Source organism: Nomascus leucogenys, chromosome 3 (assembly GCF_006542625.1).
Source record: "Nomascus leucogenys isolate Asia chromosome 3, Asia_NLE_v1, whole genome shotgun sequence".
Classification (NCBI taxonomy): Eukaryota; Metazoa; Chordata; class Mammalia; order Primates; family Hylobatidae; genus Nomascus; species Nomascus leucogenys.
The window spans coordinates 18,441,447-18,463,348 of NC_044383.1; the positions used below are offsets into that span (position 1 = coordinate 18,441,447).

Here is a 21,902-nt window from a genome sequence, read left to right on the forward strand (position 1 = left end):
GGTACTATAAGGTGGATGCCTAATGATTTTCCATAGAAACTCTCACAAAATTGCCCTTGTTTGATGAAAGAAATGAACAGAAGCATTGTCATGGTGAAGAAGGACTCCCTGGTGAAGCTTTCCCAGGTGTTTTTCTGCTAAAGTTTTGGCTAACTCTAAAAACACTCTCATAATAAGCAGATGTTATATTTTGGCCATCCAGAAAGTCAACAAGCAAAATGCCTTTAGCATCCCAAAAAACTGCTGCCATGACCTATGCTCTTGACCAGTCCACTTTTGCTTTGACTGAACCCCTTCTACCTCCTGGTAGCCAATGCTTTGATTGTGTTCTGTCTTCAGAATCGTAGTGGTAAAATCATGCTTCACCTGTTACAATTCTTCCAAGAAATACTTCAGGATCTTGATCCCACTTGTTTATAATTTCCACTAAAACCTCTGCTCTTATCTGTAGCTAATCTGGTCCGAGTGGTTTTGGCACCTATAGATTGGAAAGTTTACTCAACTTTAATTTGCATTCAGAATTGAGTAAGTTGAATTAATTGAGATGTCTATGGTGTTGGCTATTGTTTCTGCTGTCAAACATAAGTCCTCTTCAATTAGAGAATGAACATGATTTTTTCCTCACAAATTGATGTGAATAGTCTGCTGCTGCAGGCTTCATCTTCAACATCATATCATCGCCTCTTAAAATGAGTTACCCATTTATAAACTGCTGATTACTTTGGGGCATTGTCCTCCTAAACTTTTCAGAAAGCATCAATAATTTCACCTTCTTCCACCCAAGCTTCACCATAAATTTGATGTTTGCTCTCGCTTCAACTTTAGCAGAATTTATGTTGCTCTGATAGGGGCCCTTTTCAAACCAATGTCTTATCCTCCTTAGTGCCTCAAACTTGATTCCATTCAGACTTGTAACAATTTGGTATGAGTTTATTTTGGTGCAAAAAAAATTTGAAATCCATGCAGTTTTTTCATAATATGCATTTTCCATTAACTTTTCAAAGACCAGTCAGGTAGTGTTAATGCCTCTAGCTTTGTTCTTTTTGCTCAACATTGCTTTAGCTATTTTGGGTCTTTTGCAGTTTCAAACAAATTACAGGATTTTTTTCTATTTCTATTTTGACAGGATTGCATAGAATCTGTGGATTACTTTGGGTAATATAGACATTTTAACAATACTCTTTCACTTCATGAATACACAAAGTATCTTTCCATTTATTTGTGTCATCTTCAATTTCTTTCATTAATGTTTTCTAGTTTTCTACATATCGATCTTTTACCTCTTTGGTTAAACTTATCATAAGTTGTTTTCTTGTTTTTGTTTTGTTTTGTTTTTTGATGCTATTGTAAATGGGACTGTTTTTCCTAACTTCTTTATCAGATCATTCACTGTCAGACTATTCTAAGCACAGGAAATGCATTCTGACTACTATCTTCCACTACTGTTGTCCTACCCCACAATACAGATCAGCAGTTGCCTAACTTGGCCCATAAATGAGTGGGTAATTTAATTTTGAGGTGAAGTATTAGCCCATTATGGCAACACAAGAAAAACACGTTCTCCAATTCAGTATTAATATAGCTGATATTTTAACCATTATCTATCTGACTTTGAGGCCTAATTCTCAACTGCTATGGTTTGAATATATGACTCCTCCAAACCTTACACTGAAATTTGATCCCCAATGTCAGAGGTGAGGCCTACTGAGAAGTGTTTGGGTCATGGAGGCAGATCCCTCATCAATGGCTTGGGGCCATCCTCACAGTAAAGAGTGAGTTCCCGCTCTATTAGTTCCTGAGAGAGTTGGTTATGAAAAAGGGCCTGGCCGCTCCCATCCCTTGCTTCCTCTCCTGCCATATGAAATCTGCAGATACCAGCTCCCATTTGCCTTCTGCCATGAGTAGACGCAGCCTGAGCCCCACAATACAAGCAGATGCTGGTGCCATGCTTCTTGTACATCCTGCAGAATCATGAGCCAAACAAATCTCTTTTCCTTATACATTATCCAGCCTCAAGTATTCCCTCATAGCAATACAAATGGACTAAAACATCAGCTGATTCTGAGCTCTATAATTCTCACAAGGATATTTCCAAATAAGATTTTAGCTCATTAATACATTTTTTCCTCAACATTCCCTTCAGCTACTGATAACTATACAACTCAAACATTTTTTAATCAGGGAGTACTTCTCTTGCACATGGTAATCATTATTTTCAAATTAATCTACTATCTAATGATAAGATCAATCCCTTCCCCTTTTGGCTAAACTTCATCACATCTACTGATCATTTCATAACTTTATGCTATCTGTAAAATATTTCTCCTATTCACTTTTTGGCTCAAATGGTAGACTGGAAGTACATTGTGCATCAAACAGGGTCAAATAAATCAGATATCTAAAATGCCAGAGCGTCTTCCTTTCATGGATCCAGACAGCAATTAGTAACCTTATGCCAAACATTTTGAGCATTAATTCTAACCATTCACGGCAGACCAAAGAAATCAAAGACAGGCACACAAGGTGTTATAAAAAGCTTAAATTAATAAACCACAATCACCTTGTATTATTACTGTTAAAGATAATAAAACTCAATTGACCACTATGTTTAAAGAATTAATTTAATTTTCTAGTTAACTTAATATCATTGACTGAAATTCAGCCAGAATAACTTTTTTCAATGATTTATTGCTAAATATGCCCCTAAATTTGTTTTTACTGCTGGTAACAAATTACCATAAACATAGAAATTTAAAAGAACATCCATTTATTATCTCACAGTTCTATAGGACAGAAGTCCCTATAGACTCAGATGGGTGTTAACTGAGCTAGGCTGTTATCCAGAGGCTCCAGAAAAGCATCCATTTCCAGGCTTATTCACTGTTGGTAGAATTCAGTTCCTTCCAGTTATATGAATGAGGTCCCAACTTTCTTGCCAGTTGCTGACCAGGGGTTGCTCGCTCTCAGCACCAAGAGGCCACTTTCTCTAGTACTTTCAGGCATGGCTCCCTCCATCTTCAAACAAGCATTAGCATGTCAAATCCAGTTTATGCTTTGAGTCTTTAGCTTCCTCTTCTGCTAGCACCCAGGGGAAACACTCTGCTTTTAAAAGGCTCATGTGATTAGAGTAAGAAAACCCAAATAATCTCCCTTTTGACAAATGACATAACATAATCATGACAGTAATACCAGGGATAAAAGTCAAAAGGGCCATCTTAAAGTTTTGCCTACCTCAGTTTATTTCTACATTTTTGGAAATATAATAATATGCTTTGATAACTCAGGATGGTAAAATACTGATATAATGATGTTATAATAAAACATCATTATAAAAATTCATTTGTATACATCTAAAGTATAGATTAGTTTGATTTTATACTGACTATATAAGATACCCTGGAAATTATTTTTTAACAAGTCACAGATACCAATTTGTTTATATAATTTGGCTCTTCAGCCTAAAATTAGGTAATGGTGATGGTTGTACCACTCTCTAAATATGCTAAACAGAAGTGAACTATACATCTTTAAAAGGTGAATATGGTGAGGTGCAAATTGTAACTCAGTTAAGCTCTGTTTTTTGAAAAGTGAGCTAGGTCATGTGTGCTGAACCAAAACAAGTTGATTGCCTCCTGAAACAGAACACTTAATTATGAACCAGAGTCTCTGCTATGGTTTGAATGTGTCCCCCCAAAAAAGTGTTGAAAACTTAATCCCCGATACAACAGTGTGGGGATGTGGGGCCTAATGAGAGGTGATTAGGCCATGAGAGCATAGCCCTCATGAATGGATTAATGCTGTTACTGCAGGAATGAGTTCCTTATAAAAGGATGAGTTCACCCCCTTTTGCCCTCCTCTCTTTCTCTCTTCACCTTCTCTTTGCTCTTCTGTCAGCAATGATGCAACAAGAAAGCTCTTGCCAAATTCTGGCCCCTCAATCTTGACCTTCCCAACAGAATCATAAGCCAATAAATTTTTATTCATTATAAATCACTAAGTCTCAAGTATTCTGTTACAGCAGCACAAAACTGAATAACACAAAAAACTGGTATTGAAGCATAGAATGCTGCTTTATCAAATATCTGAAAATAGGGAAGCCACTTTGAAACTCAGCAATAAGTAGAGGCTGGGAGAGTTTGGAGAAAAAGGCTAGAAAAAGCTTGTATTGCCATGAAAAGAACATTAAGGATGATTCTGATGAGGCCTCAGAAGAGAACTGCAGGGAAAGTCTAAAACTTCGTAGAGATTGCATTAGTGCTTGTGATCAGAATATTGGTAGAAATGCGGAGAGTAAAGGCAATTCTGAGGAGATCTCAGACAGAAAGGACGAAAGAGATATTGCAAACTGGAGTAACAGCCATCCTTGATACGAAGCAGCAAATAACTTGGCTGAATTGTGCCCATATCTGAGTGCTTCGTGGAAGGCAGAATTTAAGAGCAATAAGCTAGTATAATGGGAGTTAGAAAGGAATTACTTAGTCAGATAATAAGGGCATGGGAGTCCTTGGTAAGGCTTTCCTTTTCAATGAAAAGCAGCCCCAAATCATTTTCTAACAAGGAGCAGCCTGCAAGCTGGGAGCTTGCATGGGTGAATGCTGACAGGAACTAAGGACTAGACATTTTCAAAATGGCGGCTCCATCCTCTCTTCTCTGCCAGCCATGTGTATTCTAAGGAGCAGACAAGATGGTGCTGATCAACTGGAAAGTCCATTTTCATAAGAAGATTATGGTGGGGCAACCAGCCTTCCCCATGCACTATGTAAACTTCATACCTGATCTAACCAATCTGTGATCCCTACATAAATCAGACACCGCCTCCTCAAACTGGACTATAAAACTCGGCACATTTGCCACCAGCCACTCCCTTCCGATCAGAGACCCCTCCCTTTATAAAGGAGGCTGTTTCTCTTTCTCTTGTCTTCTACCTATTAAACCTCTACTCCTAAACCCCTTGTGTGTGTCCATGCCCTAAATTTTCCTGGTGCATGATGATGAACCCCAGGGTATATACCCTAGACAACGTACCCGCTTCACTAGGATATCTGGTGGAAGAAATTTCTAAGCAAAATATTGAAAGAGCTGTGTGGCTACTTTTAACTACATATAGTAAAGATGCGAGAAGGTAGAATGATTTAAAAACAAAACATATTATTAAAAGGGAAGCAGAAAGTAATGATTTGGAAAAGTCATAGTTTGTATATGTAAAGAACAAAAAGCCAAGCATGCAAGGGTGTGGCCAAGGAACCCTTGCATAAGGGGATTAGCATGGATAAAAGGAAGTCAAGTGCTATTCATCAAGATAGAAAGAGATCTTGAAGGAATTTCAGAGGTCTTCTGGGCTGCCCCTCCCATCTAGGATCCTGAGATCACAGTTTCCAGAAAGGCATCTATGGGACCTCAGCATTCACTGCCCTGTGCTGCCTCAAGTATCTGCTCCCTGCATTCTGGCACAGCTTCCCTTAGCCTCCCCAGTCACTGCTCAAGCAAACCAGGGTGTGTCTCTGGCTGCAGCTCTGGAAAGTATAGGAAATAAACCATGGTGGTATCCATCCATGTGGTGCCAATTTTGCAGGTGCACAGACTGCACAAGTTGTGGAGATGTGGCTACCTCAATGTAGATCCGAAAGGATACTACAGCAGCAGAGTCATCATAAAGTACTTGCTAGAGCAATGCCTAATAGGGCCATGGGAGCAGGGCTGCCTCTGAGACCTCAGAACTATAGAGTCACCCATGTGCAGCCTCAGACTGTAAGAGCGGCAGGCATTGGCCTCCAACCCATGAGAGCTGCTATGTAGGCTCAGCCCAGCAAAGCCTAAAGGCTGGGCTGCCTGAGGTCTTGGGGGCCCAATCCTCATCCCAGTGTGCTCAGAAGGCAAAACATGAAGTCAAAAAAGATTATTCTGTAGCTTTCAGATTTAACATTGTTTGTTCTGTTGGGTTCTAGCCTTATTTGGGGCCTGTTACCCCTTTATTTTCTCTTGGAACAGGAATGTAGATCCTATAACTGTCTCACCATTGCACTTTGGAAGAAAACAACTTGTTTTGATTTCACAGGCTCACAGCTGGAAGGGAATTTGCCCCAGGATGAATTGTGCCTTGAGTCTCACCTATATCTGATTTAGAAGAGACCCTAGACTTTGGACTTTTGAGTTGGTGCTGGACTGAGTGAAGGCTCTGGATTAGTGTTGAGAGGTGGGGCATAATAGGAGGTGATTAAACCATGAGGGCATTAATGCTGTTACCTCAGGAGTGAGTTCATTATGAGGGGAATGGGTTCCTTATAAAAGGATGAGATTTGAACACTTTTGCCTACCCCTTGACCCTCTATTTACCCTCTGCTACAGGATGATGCAGCAAGAAAGCCCTTAAAAGATGTCAGCCTCTTGATCTTAGACTTCCCAGCCTCCAGAATCACGAGCCAATATATTTCTATTCATTATAAATTACCAAGTGTATTAGTCCATTTTCACCCTGCTGATAAAGACACACCCAAAACTGAGAAGAAAAGGAGATTTAACCAGACTTACAGTTCCACATGGCTGGGGAGGCCTCAGAATCATGGTGGGAGGCGAAAGGCACTTCTCACATGGCAGCGGCAAGAGAAAAATGAGGAAGAAGCAAAAGTAGAAACCCCTGATAAATCCAGCAGATATTGTGAGACTTATTCACTATCACGAGAATAGCACAGGAAAGACTGGCCCCCATGATTCAATTACCTCCTGCTGGGTAATTCCTTCACATAACACATCGAAAAATTCTAGGAGATAAAATTCAAATTGAGACTTGAATGGGAACACAGCCAAACCATATCATTCTGCCCCTGGACCCTCCAAATCTCATGTCCTCACATTTCAAAACAAATGATGCTTTCCCAACAGTCCCCCAAAGTCTTAACTCATTTCAGCACCCCCAAGGCCTGATCTGAGACAAGGCAAGATTTTTCCATCTATGAGCCTGTAAAATCAAAAGCAAGCTAGTTACTTCCTAGATACAATGGGGGTATAGGTATTGGATAAATACAGCCATTCCAAATGGGAGAAATTGGACAAAACAAAAGGGTTACAGGGCCCATGCAAGTCCAAAATCCAACAGGGTAGTCAAATTTTAAAGCTCCAAAATGATCTCCTTTGACTCCAGTTCTCACATCTAGGTCACACTGATGAAAGAGGTGGGTTCCCACGGTCGTAGGCAGCTCCGACCCTGTGGCTTTGCAGAGTGCAGCCTCATCCTGGCTGCTTTCAGGGGCTGTCATTGAACATCTGCAGCTCTTCCAGGTACATGGTGTAAGGTGTAGGAGCATCTACTGTTCTGGGGTCTGCAGGACAGTGGCCCTCTTCTCACAGCTCCACTAGGCAATGTTCCAGTAGGGACTCTGTGTGGGGGCTCCAACCCCACTTTTCCCTTCCACACTGACCTGCAGAGGTTCTCCATGAGAGTCCCACTCCTGCAGCAAACTTTTGCCTGGACATCCAGGCGTTTCCATAAATCTTCTGAAATGTAGACAGAGGTTCCCAAACCTTGATTCTTGACTCCTGTGCACCCACAGGCTCAACACCACATGGAAGCTGCCAAGGCTTGGAGCTTGCACCCTCTGAAGCCACAGCCTGAGCTGCACTTTGGCCTCTTTTAGTCATAGCTAGAGCAGCTGGGACACGGGACACCAAGTCTCTAGGCTGCATACAGCACAAGAACCCTGGGCCTGGCCCACAAAACCATTTTTTCCTCCTATGCCTCCAGGCCTGTGATGAGAGGGGCGCCCCGAAGACCTCTGACATGGCCCGGGGGTATTTTCCCCATTGTCTTGGGAATTAACATTCGGCTTCTCATTACTCATGCAAATTTCTGCAGCTGGCTTAAATTTCTCCTCAGAAAATGGGATTTTATTTTCTATCATTGTCAGGCTGTACATTTTCCAAACTTTTATGCTCTGTTTCCCTTTTAGAATGGAATGCCTTTAACAGCACCTAAATCACATCTTGAATGCTTTGCTGCTTAGAAATTTCTTCTGCCAGATACCTTAAATCATCTCACTGAAGTTCAAAGTTCCACAAATCTCTAGGCAAGGGAAAAATGAAAGAAACTGAAGAAGACACCAAAAAAAATGGAAAGGTATTTCATGCTCATGGATTGGAAGAATCAATATTGTTAAAATGTCCATACTATCCAAAGCAATCTACAGATTCAAGGCAATCCCTATCAAAATGCCAATGACATTTTTCAAAGATATAGCAAAAAAAATCATAAAATGTATGCGGAACCAAAAAGACCCAGAATAGCCAAAGCCATTCTGAGCAAAAAGAGCAATACTAGAAGCATCATATTACCTGACTTTAAATTATACCACAGAGCTATAGTAACCAAAGCAGCATGGTACTGGCATTAAAAAAAAAAAAAAAAAGGACATATAGAACAATTACAGAATAGGGAACCCAGAATAAATCTATACTTACAGTGAACTCATTTTTGACAAAGGTGTCAAGCACATACACTGGGGAAGTAACAGTCTCCTCAATAAATTGTGCTGGGAATACTGGATATCTATATGAAGAATAATGAAGCTGGACCCCTATCTCTCACCATATACAACAAACAAATGAAAATGGATTAAAGACTTAGAAATCTAAGACTTCAAACTATGAAACTACTACAACATTGGGAAAACTCTCCAGGACACGTGGAGACTAGGCAAAGATTTCTTGAGTAATACCCCACAAGCACAGGCAACCAAAGCAAAAATGGATAAATGGGATCATATCGAGTTAAAAAGTTTCTGCACAGCAAAGGAAACAGTCAACAACATGAAGAGACAATCCACAGAATGGAAGAAAATATTTGCAAACTATCATTCTGACAAGGGATTAATAACCAGAATATATAATAAGCTTGAACAACACTGTAAGAAAAAAAATCTAATAATCCAATTCAAAAATATGCAAAAGATCTGAATAGACATTTCTCAAAAGAAGACATACTAATGTCAAAAGGTAAATAAAAAGGTGCTTAACATCACTGATCATCAGAGAAATGAAAATCAAAACTACAATGTGATATCATCTCACTCCAGTTAAACAGCTCATATCCAAAAGGCAGACAGAAACAAATGCTGGCAAGAATATAGAGAAAAGGGAACCCTCTTACACTGCTGGTGGGAAGGTAAATTAGCGTAACTACTATGGAGAACAGTTTGCAGGTTCCTCAAAAAATTAAAAATAGAGCTACCATATAATTCAGCAATGCCACTGCTAGGTATATACCTAAAAGAAAGGAAATCAGCATATTGAAGAGACAGCTGTACTTCAATGTTTGCTGCAGCTCTATTCACAATAGCCAAAATTTGGAAGCAACCAAAGTGGCCATCAACAAATGAATGGATAAATAAAATGTGGTACATATACACAAGGGAGTACTATTCAGGCATAAAAAAGAATGATATCCTGTCATTCACAACAACATGGATGGAACTGGAGGTCATTACATTACATGAAATAAACCAGGCACAGAAAGACAAACATTGCATTTTCTCAGTTATTTCTGGGAGCTAAAAATTAAAATAATTGAATTTATGGAGATAGACAGTAGAATGATGGTAACCTGAGGCTGGGAAAGGTATTGGGGTGGGAGAAATGGGGATGGTTAATGGGTAGAAAGTATAATTAGTATGAATTGTTTATAACACAAAGAAAGGATAAATGCTTGAGGTAATGAATACCCTATTTACCCTGATGTGGTTATTAGGCATTGTATGCCTGTATCAAAATACCTCATCTATCCCATAAATATATACACCTATAATGTAACCACAAAAATAAAAAATAAAGAGATACGGGCGAGGAAATGTCACCAAAGAAAGATTTCCAAATGTTTAGTCAGCCTTGTACTACTGGGATAAGCCCTACTTGGTCACAATGTATTATGTTTTTTATGTATTGCTGGATACGATTTGCTAATACTTTGTTAAAGATTTTTGCTTCTGTGTTCATGAGAGCTATTGCTCTTTTCTGGTAATGCCTTTCTTTGGTTTTCTTATCATGGTAATGCCAGCCTTGCAAATTAAGTTAGAAAGTATTCTCTCTTATTCTGTTTTCTAGAAAAACTTACGTAGAATTAATATTACCTCTTTCTTAAACATTTGGTAAAATTTACCAGTGATGCCATCTGAGCCTGAAATTTTCCTTGAAGGTTTGCAATTTGAATTCAATTTATTCAATAGACATAGAAATATTCATTTCATTTACCTCCTCATGAGTGACTTTTGTTAATCTGTATGATACAGGGAATTGGTCCATTTCATTTATTTCAAATTTATGGGCATAAAGTCATTTATAATATTTCCTTATTATTTTTTAAAGTCTACAAACTGGAAATTGAAATTAAAAGAAATACTATCAACTACAATAGCCTTAAAGAACATAAAATATTTTGGTATAAAATCGAAAAATATGGCCGGGCGCAGTGGCTCACATCTGTAATCCCAGCACTTTGGGAGGCTGAGGCAGGCGGATTGCCTGAGGTCAGAAGTTCGAGACCAGCCTGGCCAACATGGCAAAACCCCATCTCTACAAAAAATACATGAACCCAGGAAGCAGGGGTTGCAGTGAGCCGAGGTCGTGCCATTGCACTCCAGCCTGAGTGACAGAGCACGACTCCATCTCAAAAAAAAAAAAAAAAACTAAAAATATATACACAGATCTGTATCTGATAACCACCAAAAACAGTTGTAAAAAATCAGTGAAAACCCAAATAGATGAAAAAAACATACCGCAATGAAGAATGAGATAATTCAATATTGTTTACATATCAATTCTCAAAATGATTTACTAAGTCAACACAATCTCAATAAAAATCTCAGCAAGACTTTTTTAATTGACAAACTGTTCTAAAATGTATATGAAAAACAAAATGAACCAAGTAAATTTTCAAAAATAAAAATAAAGTTGGGGGAATCTCATTATCTAACTTCAAGATTTACTATAAAAACATACTAATCTTAGCATTTTTGGGAGGCCGAGGTGGGTGGATCACCTGAGGTCAGGAGTTAGAGACCACCAGCCTGGCCAACATGGCAAAACTTCATCTCTACCAAAACTACAAAAATTAGCCAGGTGTGGTGGCATATGCTTGTAATCCCAGCTGCTCAAGAGGCTGAGGCAGGAGAACCGCTTGAACCCGGTGAGCAGAGATTTCAGTGAGCCGATACCGTGCCACTGCACTCCAGCCTGGGCAACAGAGTGAGACTCCGTCTCAAATATATATACATCTCAAGTGTGTATATATATATATATATATACACACATCTCAAGTGTGTGTATATATATATATATATACATCTCAAGTGTATATATACACATCTCAAATGTATATATATACATCTCAAATGTATATATATACACGTCTCAAATATAATGTGTATATATACACATATATACATACACATATATACACATTTATACATACACATATATACACATATATGTATACATACACATATATACACATATGTATATATACACATATATACACATATATATACATATACACATATATACACATATATATACATATATGTGTGTATATATACGTATATATGTGTATATATACGTATATATGTGTATATATACGTATATATGTGTATATATACGTATATATGTGTATATATACACACAAAGATACATTAATAAAGTCAGTCAGGAACTTGCAAAAGGATAGAGATATGGATCAATGGAACAGAAAAGAGTCAAAAAATAAATATACATAAAGATGTCCAATTAACTTTCAATAAAGGTACAAAGACATTAATGAAAAAAGGATAGTCTGTTCGACAAATGGTCATTGGATAATGATAAAGGCTCAGTTTATCAGGAGGACATAATCCAAAATTTTATGCACCTAATAACATAGTTTCAAAATACATGAAGGATAAACAGATAAGACTGCAGGGACAAACAGGTAAATACAAAATTATAACTGAAGAAAGCCTTCTCTCAATAAGTGGTAAAAACAGACAGAAAATCAGAATGGTTGTAGAAGACTTAAACAAGACTCAACCAAGTTGACCTAACTGAAATGTATACAACACTCCACCCATCAATAGAAGAATACGCATTCTTTTCACATGCACAAAAAAATACTTACCAAGATAGACAATATTCTGGCCAATATATTTTAAAGGATTCTAGTCATATAGCCTTCTGTATATTAAATAAGTTGAATTTATATTAATAAAAGTTGAATTTGGAGTTAAAGAAAACTTCAGGCCTAGAGGGCGTCAATGGTGAATTCCACCAAACACTAATGAAGAAATAATGCCAATTCCATAAAAACTCTTTCAGCAAATGATCAGGAGAGTCCCATGGGGCTCATTATATGAGGCCAGCATTATCTTGTCACCAAAATGAGTCATATAAGAAAAGTACAGACTAATATCTCTCATGAACACAGATACAAAAATTCTAAATAAAACTTTAACAAACCAAATGCAACCTAAAATAAAAAGGAAAGCATATCGTGTCAGAGGAAGTTTATCTTAGGAATGTAAGGTTGGTTTAACATTCAAAGATTATGTACATAATTCACCATGTTAACAAACTTGAAAAAATCATATGATTATCTCAATGGGCACAGAAAATGCATTTAATACAATCCAGTTTCCATCACTGGTAAAAACTCTTGGCAAACTAGGAATAGAAGGAAACTTTCTCAGTGTGATAAAAGGCATCTAAAAAAAACTTACAGATAACATCATACTTCATGGTTAAAGATCAAATATCTCCCCTTAAATCATGAGTAAGATTGACCACTCTCATCACCTCTATTCATTACTGTAATAGAGGTTCTGGCCACTGAAATAAGACAAGAAAAAAAAACGGCATCTAGATTGCAAAGAAAGAAGTAAATATATCTTTATCTGTAAACAATACAATCATCTAAGTAGAAAACCGTAAGAAATCTGCAAAAATCTACTACAAGTAATAAGTTTGGCAAGATTGCAAGATAAAAAATCAAACACACAAAAATCAGTTGTATTTCAGTATAATAGCAACAATCAAAAGTGAAAGTTTAAAAAATGCCATTTACAATAGCATCCAAAAATATTAACTACTTAGGGAAAAATCTGACAAAAGAGGTGCAAGACCTATTCACCAGAAATTTAAAAACACTGCTGACAGATTAAACGACTAAATAAATAAACATATACCATGTTAGGAAACTCAATATTGACAAGGTATTCATTTTCCCCAAAATTGATCTATAGACTCAACATAATTACAAACAAAATCCTAGTAGGCTTTTTATAGAAACTGACAAGCTGATTCTAAAACTCATATGGAAATGCAAAGGACTCAGAGTAGCCAAAATAACTGGAAAAGAACAAAACTGAAAAACACTCCCAGAATTCAAGACTTATAAAGAAACAATAATCAAGACAATGTTGTACTGACATACAAATAGACAAAGAGATCAAGAAACAAAGCAGAGTCCAGAAATAGAAACACAAATATATGAATGGTTTCAACAAAGGTGCAAAACTACTTTAACAGAGAAAGAATACTCTTTTCAACAAATAGTGCTAAAACAAATACGTATATGCCAAAAAACTGAATTTGGATCCATACCTCTCCCCATATATAGAAATTAACTTAAAATGGACCATAAATATAAATGTAAAATCTAAAATTACAAAACTTCCAGAGAAAAAAAAAAAATGAAGAAAATCTTCATCAACTTGGTTTAGGCAGTTTTCTTTTTTTTTTTTCTATTTTTTAAAGACATGGTCTTGCTGTGTTGCCCAGGCTGGAGTACAGTGACACAATCACAACTCAGCTCACTGCAGCCTCCAATTCCTGTGTTAAAGTGATCCTCCCATCTCAGCCTTCCAAGTAGACGGGCTAAATGCGCACACTGCCATGCCCAGCTAATTTTTCAAATGTTTTTGTATGGGCACGGTCTTGCCTTGTTTCCCAGGCTGCTCTCAAACTCCTAGACTCAAGTGATCCTCCTGTCTCAGGCTCCCAAAGCGCTGGGATTACACACATGAGCCACAGTACCCAGCCTAGGCAAAGTTTTCTTAGGCACAACATGAAAAGCATAATCCATAAAAGAAAAAAATGATAAACTGGAATTAATCAATTTAAAACTTAGATTCTTTGAAAAATTCTGTCAAGAGATTTCCTTCTCTTTTCATTGTGTTTTCATAGACAAGCCCCAGACTGGTAGAAAATATATGCAAATGATATACCTCATAAGAAGCTAGTAATCCAGAAAATGTAAAGAACTCACAAAAATCAGTAAGAAAATTTTTTAACATGCAGAAGATTTGAATAAATGCCTATTAAAGAAGATAAACAGATGGCAAGTAAGCACATGAGAAGATACTCAATATCATTAGTAATTAGGGAAATGCAAATTAAAACCCAAACATATACCATTCACTTATTAGAATCACAAAAATTTAAAAGACTAACCATACCAAGTATTGGTATGGATGTGAAATTAACTAGATAGAACACTGACTCACTGCTGGTGGGAACATAAATGATACAACTACTTTGGAAAACAGTTTGTCAGTTTCTTTAACAGTTACACATATATCTACCCATACGATCCAGCCATTCTCAGGTTATTTCCCCAAGAGAAAGGAAAGCATATGACCATACAAAGATATAAAGGCTTCCACATGAAACTTCATAGCAGCTTTATAAGGAACAGCCAAAAATTTGAAACAGTCCAAATGTCCATCAGCAGTTGAATGGATAAACAAATTATGGTGTATCCAGACACTGGAACACTATTCGGCAGTAGAATAAACTACTAATACACCATGAATGAATCTCAAAATAAACATGCTGTGTGAAAGAAGCCAGACAAAAAAGAAGTATATAATATATGATTCTATTTACAAAAAGTTCTAGAAAATACCAACAAATCTATAGTGAGAGAAAGCAGATAAATAGTTGCCCTGGGACAGGAATAGGCAACTGGAAAAGGGAGGGTTTACAAAGGAACACATGGAAACTTTCTAGCGTGATTGATATTTTTATGATTTTGATTGTGGTGACAGTTTCAGATGCAAATACATATGACAAAACTTGTCAAATTGTATAATTTAAGTAAATAAATTGTACGTTTTAAATTGTGCTGTTTGACAATTATACCTCAATCTCTTAAAAATTTTGTTTAAATAACTATCAAAATTATAATTAAACACCTCATTTTTGACAATACTAAGAAGGAAAAATAGTGCTATAAGGGCAGTATATAAGGGGTAACCTAGTGTGAAGAGTCAGACAAGCCTCCTTTAGAAACTAGTATTTAAGCGGCCAGGCGCGGTGATTCATGCCTGTAATCCCAGCACTTTGGGAGGCTGAGGCGGGTGGATCACGAGGTCAGGAGATCGAGACCATCCTGGCTAACACGGTGAAACCCCGTCTCTACTAAACAAAAAATTAGCCCGGCGTAGTGGCAGGCGCCTGTAGTCCCAGCTACTCGGGAGGCTGAGGCAGGAGAACAGCGTGAACCTGGGAAGCGGAGCTTGCAGTGAAACGAGATTGCGCCACTGCACTCCAGCCTGGGCGACAGAGCCAGACTCCGTCTCAAAAAAAAAGAAACTAGTATTTAAGCTAAGATTAGAAGGATGATCAGTAATCATCCAAGCAAAGACCAGACAGGAAAGAGTCCACAGAAGTAACTGTGCATAAAATGCACTAAGGCCTAAAAGAATGTGACACTTTCAAGGAACTTTAGAAGACCAGTCAGGGCAGAGGAAAGGAGGTGTGAGTCTAATCAGCTAAAGGGGCCAAATCATGCAGACACGTGTTGTTGAAAACCATGCTACTATGCTACTACAAGTAATTTACCTTATTAATTTAGAATCTAAGAAACACTCAAATTATTTTAAATTCCTACCATGTGATTATATACTTTAATAATGTAAAAATAATCCATGGATATAAATTATCCATTACAATGAAACTTTGAAATAAGTCTTAGGGACAGGGTACATTCAGTTTAAGTTTATAGTTACTGTCAGTTTCCTTACAAGTAAAAAGGATTCCAAATATATATGTATTTACATATGCATATATATATTTCTTTTGTTTTTGTTTTTTTGTTTTTGTTTTGTTTTGAGACAGAGTCTCGCTCTGTTGCCCAGGCTGAAGTGCAGTGCCAAGACCTATGCTCACTGCAACCTCCGCCTCCTGGGTTCAAGCGATTCTCCTGCCTCAGCCTCCTGAGTAACTGGGACTACAGGCGCGTGCCATCACACCCGGCTAATTTTTGTATTTTTAGTAGAGATGGGGTTTCACCGTGTTAGCTAGGATGGTCTCGATCTCCTAACCTCATGATCCACCTGCCTCGGCCTCCCAAAGTGTTGGGATTACAGGCATGAGACACCAAGCCGGGCAATATGCATATATTTTTACCAGCTTAGGGGAAGAGTTTACACACTTAATTCTGCCCATTTTTGTTTACAATAACAATCTAATTCCTGACATTATATCATTATATCTTCATTTTGCTGTCACTACAAATAGAATGCTTCATATACGTATATATAAAATTTTGAGAAGTCTCCCTCTGATACCCAGGCTGGAGCGCAGTGGCGTGATTACAGCTCACTGCAGCCTCAACCTCTTGAGCTCAAGTAATCCTTCCGCCTCACTCTCGCGTAGCTGTGACCACAGGTGTGTGCCATCATGCCCAGCTACTTTTTAAATATTTTTTGTAGATTTGAGGTCTCACTATCTCCAGGCTGGTCTCAAACTTCTGGGCTCAAGGGATCCTCCCACCTCGGCCTCCCACGGCACCCAGCATACTTCCATTTTAAATGCGTGAAATGAAGTATCCAAATTTGACTAACCTAAGAGGGGTAAAAATATACCCCTTTATATTTGACTAATATAAAGAGCAATACTCTTTATATTTATATAAATTTATATAAATCTCAACTACTCTACAAAATTAATTCTCAAGAGCTCCCTTCTAAAAGAGAATGTCATTCAAATAGATTATAGCAAAATATTTTCTTGCTTAACATTACACTGAACTAGTCAAATAAATACAACTTGAATTAGAGTCTGTATCTTTATTATATTTCAAATATATTTTCCTATTCTCAATCCCAAATCCTTTAGTCTAGCTTTGGCTGAAAAATCCATGTTCCTTTTGTTTTGCCTGTGTAAGGAAGGAATGGCTTGTTATTCTGAGTGCTTTATTCTTTTCAAATGGAAACAGAAGACTGGAATCAATGCTAAGAGAACTGAAGTACCACTTTTGATACTATATTTGCTTCTGCATTTCTTCCCCCAACTATCAATCTTCTATCCTCAAGAAGCATTTGAAGAACACTTTTATTCCCTGGCGAAATCTCTATAGTAGAAAAAAAGCTAAGTTACCATGGAGCCAACCAATTAATTTTGACACCTGCTTACCAAGATTGATCAATCATTTTTGATGTCTGTTTGTAAGGTTGGCTATCCTTCAGTTTAGAAAAAGATTTTCAAGATAATTAGTGAAGTGAGATTTTCTTGTTAAAGTCTTTCCCACTGTGTTACTACTTCAAATGCCAGGTAAAACAAGCTACTATCTTCAAATAAACCTTTCATAGGTTTATTTGCATGTACTTTACCAAGAAGAATTCTTTTCTACTAAATATAATCCTTCTCTTTAACATTAAATACCAATGTGTTCTTTATACCTAAGAGTATACATAATAAAAACACAGATAGTTACACCAGTTATATTTACTCTAATTAATAGCTTGTATTCCACAGAGAAATGCAAAAGCATTTACCCAATAGAGTACAATGAGTCCTAGGAAATAATAGCTTCCAAGGAAATGATGAATACTCAGTGATTATCTCAGGATTTATTGTTATTTAACAATATCTACATCAAATATCTATTCTTCTTCTACTCACTAATGTATTTTGTTTATGAACACCACCTCTCAATGTTATTTAAGCTCGTTTTAACTTGATCTGTGATCTTTTTAACTGGGACAACATTTGCTAGTGAGGTCACAGGCTGCTGATCCAGCTAACAAGTTCCGCTACTTTAAAATGTATTATAAATATGAAGCTTCTCAGGACTGCAGCAATTTTTGTCCTCTTTAGACAAACGGAGCAAACTCACTCAGACAAAAGCCAATATCCCTAAATTACATATAAATCAGGCACTCTCCCTATTTATGTAAAAAAACGTAAAATATGGATGAGGCTTTTTCACTGCTGACTACCAGTTTATATGTTCAAAATTCTCTCTTGCTAGGTAAAGACGCTGAATTCTACTGTCATAGCAAACGTTTAAGAACACAAGCAAAAAAAGCAACTAACAAGCAGAATTCATTAAGATCTCTTTCCTCATCTTGAAACACTTTTTAAACTTTTAATCAGCATCTCTCCTAATTTTTTTAAAAAGTATTTTTTAAACTACATTACTATACTAACTTTAAAGTACAAACCCTAGAAAAATTTCAACCTATTGCATAAATTTCATAAAACTTTACTTTAAGATTTCACTTCCAAAACCTACTAGTTAATTTAAATCATAGACTCTACCTAAAATTTTAAAGTGCCATTTAAAAAATATACATTTTTACACTGAGCTTTAAGGGACATTTATTTTAATCAGCAATAGTAAGTTTAAAAAAAAAAAAAAAGGAAAGTATGCTGTGTTTAAAACTCCAGGAAATTGTCCTAGAATACATTAATAAGGTGAACCAGTCTTACCTTTGCCTTAGGGCCCAAGAGAAATTTCACCTAGATTTTGGCTATCAGCCTAACAATATTAGTAATCTACAATATTCAAGAGCCACAAACCAGCCAGCAAACTTCATATTAAGTATCTAGAAGACTAAGAAGCTGACTTTCTTAATGACTGTTACCTGCATGTTGTTAGAAGCCTGCCCAAATGTTAACTGACTTTTGCTACTCCCCTACACTGTGACCATTGCTTTTTATATCAGGCAAGAATGTAATAAACACCAAGCAGTAAGAAGAAAGTACCTTCACCTTAGCAAGCAAACTTCTTAGGCTCCTTGAGCTTCAGACAAGCAAAAGCGATGTTCCCGCACAAAAGCTGATAGTGAATTAACGGATTAGAAAAAAATCCATTATCCTCACCACATAAAAACGTCCGAGTATTTCATCCTTCTATCTAACCTAAAGTCACCTTTGTATTTCTCAATTCAAGATTGTCCTAGCAAATACAACACAGCAAATTCGTTAAAAGTACACATTCTGGAGTGTGTACTGGCTCCAGAATGTGCCAGCTGATTTGGAATCATAACTCGGCCCTTACTACTGTGTAATCCTGGCCAAGTTACTTAAATGTATCGCCTCGATTTCTCTCCGTAAATCCAGCATAATAATTCTAGCAACTCATAGAGCTGTTGTAAGGAATAAATGAGAAAATCGACATAAAGCGCTTAGAAGAGTGTTTGGCACTTAGCAAGTCCATCATAAACTCTACTTATTAAGATCACTATGATGACTAAATAAATGTTAGAAGGGGTCACCTCTAGAGAGAAGCGGAGGATGGGGAAAGAGAGAAGTACTGGTAGATCATAACTGAACCTTTACACTTTTGTGAATTTTTCACAATGCGCATGTATTTCATAAGTAACTTGGACAATTTCTGATTTTAAAATATTATCCCAAGAAAATGGTGCTGGGCATCATAACTGATTGTGAAAATGTTCGTGCTGAGCAGCGGATCAGAAGTCGCTGCGGACATCTGGAACGCTCGAGAACTGCTTTGCTCCCCGTCGGTCAGGGCTCCGCGCGGGCCCGAGCGCTCCCGGGACGCCCCGGGGTTGGAGGGGGCGCGGCGCGGGCCCCACTCCCGCCCGCTCCCACCGCGCGCTGAGGTTCACTCCCGGCCGGGGGGATCAGAGGCAGCGACGGGGGAGGGGGAGGCCGCGACGGGGGCGGGGAAGGCCGCGACGGGAGCGAGGCAGGGCTGGAGGTTCGGGGTCCGGCGAAGGCACTTACTTGAACCTGCCCTGGCAGTGCTGGCACTGGTCCCCCACCCAGCCCGGGTCGCAGAGGCAGGTGGAGTTGACACAGCGGCCGGAGAAGCAGGAGCCGGTCCTCTCGCACGGCTTGGACTGGGACACCTGCGCGTAGAGCGCCAGGTAGAGGAAGCCATAGCACAGCAGCCAGCTGTTCCCGTCCAGCAGCCAGGAGGAGGCGCCCCCGCCGCCGCCGCCCGCGGGCCGAGCCCTCCACAGCCCCGGGGCCGCCGGCTGCGGGGGACCAGTGCGGGCCCGGCCCCCAGTCTCCATCTTCCACGGCGCCCCTGCCCGGCGAGACTGCGCTCGCGGGCGCCGACAGGGATGCTGTTGAGGGGAATTCCGGCCGCAGAAAACCTCTCCGCCGCCGCTTCTCCTCCTCTTCACCGGCGCCTGTCCCAGTCCCGCTCCCCGGTCAGGAGGGACAGATCCCAACCGCCGTCGCCTCCGCTCGGCTGCCTCCAGTCGCACCCGGGCATCGCCACCCAGTCTCCTGACCTTGTCCTTAGTGGGCCGACCCCACAGCCGCGGCGTCCCGGACCCGGCTGGAGGCGGGGAGCGGGAGGCGCAGACTGCGCCCGGCGCTCCTGAGGGGACCTGACCGGGAGGAGGAGGGGACCCCGCGCGCGGCCCCGCCTCGCCCGCGGCCCGCGCCAACTGCCCCGGCTCCGAGCGCCGCGCGCCTCCGAAGTGGGCGCGCCCAACGCGGAAGGGGGCGATCAGGGAGGCGGCGGTCAGCCCCGCCTCGCCCGCCCGGCAGCCAAGGGCGCCCCAGCAGACATTCTGTCTCCGGTGCCTCGAGCCGGCCGCAGCGGCAGCGCCGGGAGCCCGCGATGCGTGAGGCCGCCCCCCGCCCTCGCGCGCGCCTACACTCCTCCCCACAGGCCCGGCGCCTTGGTCTCGCCCCGCCCCTGACAGGGACCGGGGACTGCCCCCCCGCGCGCGCGCGCCCACCCCGCCAGGCCCGCGCGCTGACGGGAGACAGGCCCCCCAGGTGTGGCCCGTGTGCCAGTCCCCCCGGCCCGTGCGGGCACCCCGACCCCACCCGCACCCCGCGCCCCGGGAGCCCCACGAATGAGAGATCGACACAGGCTTCGCAGCTTCAGCAGAAAAGAAGTCCTTCCCGTCAGCCGTCTGCAGCTGCAAAAGTGCAGCGCTTTTTCCCTAGCGCTTCCCCCTTCCCCCGCCCCATCCTCGTGCCTATTTCTTCTTTTTCTCTTAAGAGAGAAAAACTCCAACTACACACAAAGAGCTGAGCATGTGCAGCAGGCAAAAGCCTTAAAGGTACCGCAGTCCGACCACGTTGTAGGGTCAGCGAGGGCTGGGAGGGGCGGGGATTGGGGACTGCGAGAGGCGCGAGGCGGTCTCCGCGGAGGGACCTCCGACGGGGAGCCATTGCTGCCTCGGAAATAACGAAGCCCCCGCCCCCAACAAAGAACTGCGAGGCTCCGAGCCCCGCGCTCTCCACCCGTTACAGACGCTGCCTCGAAACCCCGCGTCTCTCCTTTTCTGCTTGTCAGTGCTCCCTCCTCCATCTGGGACGATATTTTGCCTTGAAAAATATTGCAGCATCGGTGCTTTTTTTCAGAAGAGCAGAAGTAATGCCCACAAAAGGGCCGTTTTCCTTCCTCAGCAGCACTTTTTCTTCTTCAGATGACTTTCCAAGATTGGCTGGCATATTCTGAGATTTTTGTTTTGTACTTTGGTGCCTTCTCTGAACAGTTGCCTTTTTATTTGACCCCCTTGAGAAAAGACGCCAAACACACATTGCAGCCATATATCCTCGAGTTACAGCAGTGTTGCTGGAGTCCCACCAAAGAACAGGCAGTATGAAAAAGAATTCGAAATCCACCAAAGGCATTTCTCACGGAAAAAAAAAAAGAAAAGAAA

At 40.1% G+C, this 21,902-nt stretch overlaps 1 protein-coding gene across 10 annotated transcripts in view; it reads right to left on the minus strand.

Annotated features, from left to right (window-relative positions):
* The window catches only part of ATRNL1 (attractin like 1), an 853,525-nt gene extending 832,859 nt beyond the window's left edge, over positions 1-20,666 (minus strand). For 9 of the 10 annotated variants that reach the window (XR_004028677.1, XM_030806602.1, XM_030806597.1 and 6 more), the window contains exon 1: positions 19,993-20,665. Coding sequence is in view for 9 of the 10 variants with exons in the window: in XM_030806602.1 (XP_030662462.1) it covers positions 19,993-20,285 (293 nt within the window). In the remaining variant the exon portion in view is untranslated. Of the gene's footprint in view, positions 1-19,992 lie in introns of all 10 variants that reach the window. The other variant, XM_030806582.1, reaches the window with a different exon arrangement.
* Between the last annotated feature and the right edge of the window lie 1,236 nt (positions 20,667-21,902).